Raw genomic sequence first — 10661 nt, 5'->3', positions numbered from 1 at the left:
CTCAAAACCTACAGATTGTTCTCGGTCCTCTGAGTCAGATAAAAGAGCACAACATTCAAAATCAGAATCCAGTAGAAACTCTGAATCCAATAGAAGGAGCTCTTCTGAAATAGATGCAGTTCACAGGAAATCCAATGCCCACTCAAAATTGGAAGTTAATGATAAAACCTCAAATGCTAACCCAACTACCTCATCCCGAACATCTGAGAAAAAGATCCATAAAACCAGCTCTGACTCTGATGAGGAGCACAGAAAAAAACGACAGTCACAAGGATCAGACAGGTCACCTAGGTCTGGGATTTCATCTTCCAAAAAAAATGATTCAATGGATAACAAGAGTTTAAATACTGCTACTGGAATAGAAAGACAATCAACCGACAGATTAAATTTTAACACAAAGGACTCGCAATTAGTCTCTGTTACAGTTACTTCTCAGAACGAAAGCAGCAACATTGACGATCAATGTACTCCACCTAAATCTAAAATCAGTTCTCAACAGATGCATGAAAATACTCACAAAGTAAATTTGTGTGAAACAAATAAAAAAGCAGAGCATCAACCTTTAAGCCAAGATCTTAGTAGTTTAGAAAAGTGCACAAATGATCCTGAAAGTCAAAAAACATCTGGAAAATTGAAGGAATCCATTTCCATAGCAAGTGGTAGTCTTGAAGTTAGAAGTCCGACTCAGGCTGATAAACCTGGGATGATAGCTACAGTTCCAATCCCAAGTGAAGTTCTGACAGAAGGACAGACTGAGTCAATTTGTGTAGGCCTCCCTCCCAGTGAACATGCTATGGAATCATTGACAGACTCTCTTTCTGTGAAAGAATTATCACCTAAAGGAAGCTTGATATTAAACACTAAATCGGATGAGTCATCACTAATCGTTAGTAAAATCAGTATGCCTGTCACACTGACAGTTCAACCTTGTGAAAAGGATTCTGAACAGATTATTGTAAATCCTGAACAACCTAATAATGGGATTTCCAAAAAGGATGCTAGTGCTAAAAAATCTAGATGGGACATTGTTGGTCAAGTCACTTCAGAATATCAAAGCCCTACAAAAATGATGAATCCAGATGTGAAAAATGTAATGTTAGCACAGAAAATAGAGTTCAGTGATACCAGCCCTCATGAATGTACTCAGAAACCAGACCCAGAAATACCATCTGAAAAGTCAGTAGAAGTTCATGCAAGAGACACGACCGCAGTTAAATCTCATCAAGAAATAAGTTCTTTCACATCTGATTTTGGAACCCAAGGTACCCATGATGAACTTCAACAGACTGCTGAAATTCCTCAATCAACAAGTGCCCTGGTTGTTGGTGATTTTCTGCATAATAAAGAGAAAGTCAATGTAGATAAAACTAAACCTCAAAATCAAGACCCTGATTCCTTAAACCATGATGGTAAATGTCACAGTGAGGATAGTGAGAGTGAAGAATCAGATTCTGATTCCGATGATGGACGGGTCTCCCTAAAGAGGTTGCACTCTGTGGTGGTTGTGCCAAAAAATTCAACCATTGCTCTTGAAACAAATGACATGGCTGAACCCGCTCCTGGTTCCTCGTTGTTTTCTGGAAAGCAGCAAACTGATACACATGAAAGCATTAATAAAGAATTTACTTATGGATTTAACAATCAGTCAACACTCAAAGAGTCATCGGCTGCACTTTATAAGAGCAGTGCACAAGCTGCAATTCAAAATCCAGATGTTAAAGGTGTCTCCTACCAATCACAGAGCAACATGGTTGACAGCACCAGCCATTTAGAGGCCATTAGTGCCCATGTGGGCAGGAACTGGAATGCTCAAGAAAGACCAAATATCTCTGACCAGATACACCAAGATTCTGTTCAAAGTTTTGAGAAGATTTGCAGGAAACCTGAATCAGAAAACCATCAGTACCACGAGAGACCAGACAGCTGGAATGGAAGGAAAGGTGACTTCAGTGGTGGGAAGGGCGACAGCTTAGCCTGGGACTTCAACCAGTCAGAACAGCCCAGCAGCACATTTCAGCAACCGGACAGCAGTTATAGTACACCTCAGCCACCGTTTGATAGTGTTCACAGACAAGATCCATGGGCCCAGCCTGCCATCTCTAAAACCAGCAGGACAGTCAACACGCATGTGCCTTTTCAGTATCATGATTCAATTCACCAGATCCATCCAGACTCTCTTACTAATGACCATGATGATGACCGTGAGGGAAGGGTATTGGGGATCAAACAAGCATCACTATTCTCTGCTGGCCTTCCAGGACCATCCCCATTTGTTCAAGCGCCTGAGATAAGTAGCAACTGCAGCTTCATAACAGAAAGTCAGAACATCTCAGAGGCACCTAGAGATGACAGCCAAAAGCCTCATCGAGGAAGGGGCCCACCTAAGAAGAGACGGCAAGAGTTTGAATCTGAATCAGATAATGAGGCAGAGGCCGGCCTGAGTAAAAGGGAGTGTTTTGATGAGAGCTCAAGGATTTTGAAAGATGGTAAGGAGTCTTTCCATCAAATTCAAGAGGTTCAGCGGCCACTTCTCAGTCTGAAAGAATTCTCGGATCCATTTGTGTGGAGGGATAAAGCAAAGCAGAAGAAAATGCCTCCCTACTTTGACCTCATCGAAGAAAATTTGTATTTAACTGAACGGTAAATATCTTTTTCCTTCTCTTGCATCATTTGTATATCTGGCAGTGCAAGGCGATATGACAAAAATACCAAATTATGATACAAGTCCTCTCAGATCCTGATGTATATCACAATGTAAGGTATTTTCTGTATATTCAATCCGTTAACATAAAATAGTGCTCAATAAAATACAAAATGTAAACATCATACTTTCAAGCTTGCAACTTTCTCACCATTTTGTTATTTACGTTTCTGCTTGAATCCAGTTAAGTTTTCCAAATGATGAAAAAGTAATTACAGTAAACAATACATTTTGCATTACCACAATATAAATTATAGAGCATAATGATTATAAATTATAGTTAATAAAATTATAATAAATAATAAATTATTGACTTTTATTTTGTCTATACAATATATATTGTCATATTGCACAGATCTAATACTGGTCAATCAAATATATGGCTTTGTATGACCATTCTTTGAAGTTCAAATTTATATTTGTTTATTCATTTAATTTTGTCATTAATAAAGCTCGAAATCTGTCCTTACAGCAAGAAGAATAAATCTCATCGAGACATCAAGCGTATGCAGTGTGAGTGTGCTATCCTTTCAAAAGAAGAGCGAGCCCGAGGGATACTGGCATGTGGGGAAGATTGCCTCAATCGCTTATTGATGATTGAATGGTAGATATTACTTCTACTGTATCATACTATCTGCTTTATAGCAGAGAGAACATAAAGAGAAAGCCTGTACTTAATACTGTGTCATGTTTATGTTACTTGCTGAATTTTATATTAGACTGACTGATTCAAATCTTAAAGGAACACTTCACTTTTTTGGAAATGGGCTCATTTTACAAATCCCCTATTGTTAAACTGTCAATCTTTGGGTCTGGCAGGAGGACTTTTAGGCTGCATTTACACTTCAGATCTTGATGGTCAAATCCAATTTTGTGACTGTATCTGATTTTTTTACGCCCCGCTCACATCATCTTTTAAATGTCTAGTATCCGATTGCCTGCATTTACACTAGACACTGCAAAGACAAGAGGGAACGGATCCGATTCATGTCGGATAAATTTCCACATATGAACAAGGCCTGAATCTGATTTGAGTAAATCGGAATCCGTGTAATTTTTTTTTATTGCTTAAATGTACATGGGCCATATCTTGTCTGTGCCACATGGGAGAAAAAAATCGTAATTGAGTCACTTGAACCATGCAGTGTAAATGCAGCCTTTGCTTAGCATAAATCATTGAATTCGATTAAGCCATTAGCATCTCACTCAATAAAAAGAATCTCAATAATTTTCTATTTAAAGCTTGACTAATCTGTGGTTACATCATGTACTATGATATGAAAAAATTATTATTTACTAGGCTGAAATGGCCAGGAACTATACTCTCATTTTAATAATCAAGACACTTTGCTGCCTGACCATGGCTGCAGCAAGCACAATGATATTACTGCAGAATGAGAATATAGTTTTTAGTCATATGGGCCTAGAAAATTGTTTTAAGGTGCCTGCATCTCCAGAATAGTCAAGCTTTTGATAGGAAAAGTATTAAAAATCTTTTTTTATTTATTTATTTTTACTTTTAATTTTGCGTGACATGCTAATGGTCTATTCCAATTCAGTGATCTATGCTATGCTAAGCTAAAAGTGCTCGCACTAGATCCGAAGATCAGCTGAATGGATTGAAAATGTTAACTCAACTGTTCAACTCTAGCTGACTTGTAAAATGAACATATTTCCCCAAAAAGTTGTGTCCCTATATATATATATATATATATATATATATATATATATATATATATATATATATATATATATATATATATATATATATATATATATATATATATATATATACATACACACAAGATTTCAAGATTCAAAATATTTCAAAGCTATTCAATAAAAATATGCATGGTAAGATCTCCCCCCTTTTCTTGTTCTTTCAAGCTCTTCCCGGTGTTTAAATGGAGCATACTGCTCCAACCGGCGCTTCCAAATGAAACAGCATGCAGACTATGAGGTCATTTTGACTGAGAGCAAAGGATGGGGCTTACGAGCAGCTAAGGACCTACAGCCGTAAGTACTGTATGGTTCAACTAATAGGTTTTTCATAGGTACATTTAATATGTCTTTTATGCCTGTTAGTTTTGAATTGTAATGAATTATGTATTTTTTTTTCCAGGAACACCTTCGTTTTAGAGTACTGTGGAGAGGTTTTAGATCACCGGGAATTTAAGGCACGCGTGAAGGAGTATGCTCGAAACAAGAACATTCACTATTATTTCATGGCTTTGAAAAATAATGAGGTAAGTCATTAGTGCACTAAAAACTACAGATTAGAAGTGTTGGTAATCTGCGTAAGATCAGCTCAAATTTAGGTTTTGATGCAGTATATTCTAATTATACATGATAGGGCTGCACAATATATTGTTTCAGCATCCATATCACAAGGTGCACATCTGCAGTAGTCATATTGCAGAATCTGCAATGTCATGTTGGGATTATAGCTGACCAGGAACCACAGATAAGAACATTGTGGCCTCATTGAGAAGTTTAACTTTAATAGAGTGAAAGTATTTCATTTTTCTTGTGTTTTTATGGCCTTGAGTGTGTGAATTCAAACCATTTGTAACTAATTATTAATTATATGTATTTTTTATACGATGAAGACTACACAGTAGTATTTAAAATGCATTTGGTTATTCAATTTCTGTACCTGAATACAGTTAGACTCGCCAGAAAACCAAAAATCACTGTTTATTTAAATTTTTTTTATTGTTTATCTAGTCTTGTCATTTGTATATGATGTGTTATGCAGATGCACTGCCCTACTAATCCATCATTCAGTCTAAAATTATCAATTCTTTGCAAATAGAACATTTCAAGTCATCTGGTGTTTATATTGCAGAAAATTAAACGCTGCATTGTCAGTTTTTTCCAATACTGTGGTGCCCTAATACATGATTAAATATAATGTAATATAAAACATGGTTTCCGCTACATTTATTCTTCCGTGTTGGGGCGCCACACCAAAATTCATCCCACCACGGCTACATTACAGCTTCTCATTCACATCATTCAGTCATTGTTTTTTTTAATAGCGGGTTATAATCGCACCAAAATGTATTAAAATATAAGTGAATTATAACAGCACAAACTTTTCTGTAATCGTAGCTGTGCTGTGCGCTATTTGTTTAACCCTTTAAGGTAACATGCTGACTGACTGACTGACTGACTTACTGACTGACTGACAGGTGCGTGATGCGTGAGGCCAGCAAACACGACATAGCTTTCAGTTAGGATGAACACAGTTTATATAAATATACTTTATTTATAGATAAAGGTCTATAGTTTTGCTTGGAATGACTTTATCTTGCTGGAGTTTATGGCCGCTTTACTTGAGGACGCATTAACACCTCTCTGTAGGTCTATTGGAGACATTCATAAATAATCCTAGCAAATCTAATAAATGTTGGAGACATACTCGTTACATAAACGCACTTCAGCAGCATTTATTTTAGAGCGTGCAAGAAGTTTTGTGCACTAACAGAGGAAATCAGCACGCAAGCAGAGATCCCCATGCTTGTAATACATAAATGCGATCTCGACTTGTAATACTGCGCTCACGACATTTGTGATTGAATTAACGCCATTGGTAGTTGATGGATCTGTGTAAAAGGCTGCCGCTACAGCTGGGTAAAATCCTAGAGCAAACACTGTAATATTTTAATATTATGTTTAATGTCAGGGAGCTGCTGTCGAAATATAAGGTAGAAATCGCTGTAGAGTGAAAATTAAATTAAGTAAATTAATTAAGTAAATTTGCATTTAATTCTTAGCTGTCAAATATGCAGACATACTCTGTGGTCTTTTCTCGTGTGATCAGTTCAAACTCCTGCACTGCTGTTACTTGTTTTACAGATTATTTTCAGTTTAGAAAAAACTATGTAGGAAAGTGCACAAGCAAAGCTTTACATAATTTACATGGAGATATCTTTTATTTCTATTAAACATTTATTTATTTATTTGACTTGAGATTTGTTTCAGTAGAACTTAATTTTTATGTTAGTTTTTTTTTTGCTCAGTTTCACAAAGAAATGTTAAGCATTTTTACCCTCGATGGAATCCTTGTCCAATAGCCATGTTTCCATCCACCTACTTTTATGTGCATTTTGGAATGTTGCATAGAAAATGCTGGGCTGGATGATGATGCAAAAAAAAAAAAAAAAAAAAAAAATAGAATCCTATCATGTTTCGTATCATTCGATATCAATAATTATTGAATATTTTTTTAACAATGCATTTAAGAATATTAGGATTTTTTATTTATTTAACCACTTTATTTTAATTTACCAACATTACAAAGGCAAATAGTTATAATAGTCAAAAACTATTATATTTAAAACGAAAATATTTTAACAAAATATCTGATCTCTTTATAATAAAATAAACAAGTATTAAAGAGACTTAAACTAGATAAATACAATGTTACAAAATGTGTGCAATAGTAAACCATAAATACTGAACATTTAAAGCAAACTTTAAGGTGTGAATAACAATGAGACAGTAAACCTCAAACTCTGTCAACAACACAAATTATAATAGTCAAATCTGAGCTTTCAAGTAAATGACCATCATTATTCAAATATATATTGCAACATTTCAAACAGTAAAGTTGGATGACTAAATTACCCCATACTAAAAAACCTTCCAGATGGGGTGCTAGTGGCTGGGATGTTTTTGTTTTGGCCTGAAGTCACAAGCGTGCGCGTGGATTCTTCAACCATTTACAATGGACTTTGCTCGCACTCCCCTGGCGTCTCTCGTAACTAGGCGACCATCAAGCATATTCTCAGAGGATGACAAATGAACAAGCCATTGCTGCGGTTTAGTTTATGGAGAAAAGTAAAAAGCGCTGCAGTGTTTGCGTGCGCTTTGTTTGTCTGAGATAATCAGTCTACCATTAATACTAAAATGTGTATATTCCATACAAAGTGTGAAGCCGATTGGTTAGTTCTACTTGCATGAATCTCAGTTCGCACATGGCATTCGGAAAAGTTGAGATGCTTTCAACTAGGTGCAGCTTGAAAATGCGCGCGGTTCACGTGCCTCCATTGGAAATGACAAACGGACACCCTAAGCACTGCTTCCAGGACGCATGCTCAGCAGCCTCATTTTAATAGAACTATAGAGCTTCATACCAAAACTACATACTGAATCTTACTTTTTATAGATATTGACAATGGTGTTTGGTCGATAAATATCAATACCGATTTTATCGCCCAGCCCTAATGGAAACGCCAAGATGCATATATTTTTATTTATTTATTTATTTTTTAAATGTGCATTAAATTCTTATGCACACAACTGAGTAGAATAAACATTTTACGTGATGAGAAAGCATGCATAAATTGCTATGGAAACACATTTACTGAATAAATTCCAGCATGAGCATCAAAAAAGTTTTGTGATTTTTGTTTCAATAGATCATGTTAAACAGATAATAAAAATTGGAGCAATTGGATGGCAATAATGGCCAAGCCAGCAGACCGAACACATTGTAAAACATCTGAAATGTTGTTTTGGTTATTCCAAAATACCTTAGATTTGAGTCCCTCATCAAAGTGGTTTGGTATTATTACTTTCAGAACTGTCTTACTCCTCCAAAAGCCACAACTTGTTCATTGAGTTTTGTTTTTCATCTTCTGAGGTGCAAACAATTTATTAAATAAGATAAAAGGCCCACGTTGGCTCCTACTACCACTGCAAATTTCATTTTTCCTTTTGATATTTTGCACCAGTTCATCAGGAATTGGTGATTTTGTCCTATTTGACTTAATGGATGGAAACAGTGCTTTATTCACAATTGATTTATGTGATACTCCAGTTTGCGCTTAAGTGCATCTTTTGATGGACACAGATGTTCTCTTTTTGTTAAATAAAATCGTATTATGAAACCAGTATCAGAATTGTGAGTTGGGTGAACCATTATATCATTAAAACATTGTATATGACCGTTTGTCTCCATTTATGTCTGCAGATAATTGATGCTACTCTGAAAGGAAACTGCTCTCGTTTCATGAACCACAGCTGTGAACCCAATTGTGAAACTCAGAAAGTAAGTGCTCTTGATTTTGATTGTGGTCTCAGACTTTTTTACCCGGTTGTGCCTCCACACAAAAATCCTACATATCTCATTTTTATGCATAGAGCTTCCAGTTTCAGTGTTTTATTTAGAAACGCCACCTCCACATCCAGGATGAGAAGCAGGATGTCAGTAAAAAAATGTAGATAGGATTGTTTTTTAGACATTAGTCAGAAATTGATCAAAATAGACAGAATTTAATATCTAGCAAACAAATAATTGGTTTTATGAAGTATGCATTGAAATAGAGTTTTTTTTTTTTTTTAAATCTTATTTGCTTAGATTTTGGTTTGTATCCAGAAAACAAAAGCAAAAAATTATCTTTATCTTTTCACATCACTGTTATTTCTGCACATGTAGCAATTTAGAACCATTGATATGAATATAAAATCTTTGATTTCAATTTCTAATTCATTTTGCCCTTTGCAGTGGACTGTTAACGGCCAGCTCAGAATTGGCTTCTTCACTACCAAAACTGTAACGGCTGGAACGGAACTCACTTTTGATTATCAGTTTCAAAGATACGGGTAAAAATAAATTCTGCCATTTTCTTTAGTGTAAACCTTAAAATGAAACTCGACTTGAAATGTTGATCATGATATCACATCTTCTTTCCTCTGTCCGATAGTAAAGAGGCTCAGAAGTGCTTCTGTGGAGCTCCTAGCTGTCGCGGTTTAATTGGAGGTGAGACTCGGGTCAGTGTTCGAGCAGCAGGTGGGAAAAAACAGAGGGAACGCTCACGGAAGAAAGACACTGACAGTGCACTTACCACGGTGAGAAAGAGGGCATCATTTGTGTACTAGCTATTGGATATAACAAAAGAAAAGCATATGAATGCACATATTTTACAGTCCACCACACTGACAATGTCATTGATTTAATTTAGTCAATATTTGTGCTTGAAGCTTGTACTTAATCTAGACATAAATAACACTGGCCTTCTAGACATTGGAACCGTTATATGAAAGTGTTGTCTAAAAACACAGCTCTACCAAAGTAATAATCTCATGGTTGAATTGGGTCAGCTTTGTTCTTGCTTGCAAGTTAATTGCTTTGAGACTTTCAGGGCCTGTTCCAGTCTACAAATAACACCGCTAATACACTCCGCATGCATTCAAGCTAATTGCATTTTTAGGCTTGTTTGAACTAGCGCTCTTCATCTCTGGCTCAGAACTGCACTACTAGCAAACAGTATGTGGGGAAAAAACCTGATGCGAGAAATTAAATGACTTGAAATTGTAAATAAGCCTTTCACATGGTCAAGAGAGATTTCCCCTGTGATTCTGCTGCTGTCTAAACTGGTTGACTTTGTTCTGCAGTTAGATGAGGAGTTGGAGGCTCTGCAGGAGAATGGAGAAGGCTTATGTGGAGAGAAAGAGGTGATCTCACTTTGCAGACTCATGGTGCGAGTAGAGACGATGGAGCAGCGACTCACCTGCATTAAACTTATCCAGGTAAACGACATCATTATCGTACTGATGCATATTGGATTTACTAGACTGCACAGCACTGCGGTGTTACAGGACATACTGATGCATGTTTAACATGATTAAAAACTGACCCTGCTCAACTTTTTTTCCATCCATGCAGAATACCCAGAATCCCTTGTGCCTGAAGCAATTTTTGGATCACCATGGCTTATCGCTGCTGTGGATATTTATGGTTGAACTTTCTGAGGCCAAGACCAACTCTGTAAACAACATTAAACTACAACTGGAGGTAAATGTTCATGGTGTGACTCGTTTTAGAATTGTGAGCACATTTTAAGCATTTTCCATTCATTTTACTGGAACTGGAATGATACACCATGTAAAAATTACAGTAGATTTAATCCATTATTAAAAAGTTGACGATAACATATTTGACATTTTGTGC

The 10661-nt window shown here is 36.2% G+C and overlaps 1 protein-coding gene across 1 annotated transcript in view; it reads left to right on the top strand.

Moving 5' to 3' along the window:
* The window catches only part of setd2 (SET domain containing 2, histone lysine methyltransferase), a 45519-nt gene that overhangs the window by 12374 nt on the left and 22484 nt on the right, over positions 1 to 10661 (top strand). Inside the window, exons 4-12 of the mRNA XM_056476158.1 lie at positions 1 to 2640; positions 3174 to 3305; positions 4589 to 4717; positions 4824 to 4947; positions 8682 to 8759; positions 9216 to 9313; positions 9415 to 9559; positions 10106 to 10240; positions 10377 to 10505. The exon at positions 1 to 2640 is cut by the window's left edge and continues 1277 nt beyond it. Of these exons, the coding sequence (XP_056332133.1) occupies positions 1 to 2640; positions 3174 to 3305; positions 4589 to 4717; positions 4824 to 4947; positions 8682 to 8759; positions 9216 to 9313; positions 9415 to 9559; positions 10106 to 10240; positions 10377 to 10505 (3610 nt within the window). The remainder of the gene's footprint in view (positions 2641 to 3173; positions 3306 to 4588; positions 4718 to 4823; positions 4948 to 8681; positions 8760 to 9215; positions 9314 to 9414; positions 9560 to 10105; positions 10241 to 10376; positions 10506 to 10661) is intronic.

The sequence above is a fragment of the Danio aesculapii genome, chromosome 16, assembly GCF_903798145.1.
Source record: "Danio aesculapii chromosome 16, fDanAes4.1, whole genome shotgun sequence".
NCBI classification, from domain to species: domain Eukaryota; kingdom Metazoa; phylum Chordata; class Actinopteri; order Cypriniformes; family Danionidae; genus Danio; species Danio aesculapii.
The sequence above is the reverse complement of the archived record's forward strand: the minus strand, read 5'-3'. Positions and strand labels throughout refer to the sequence as shown.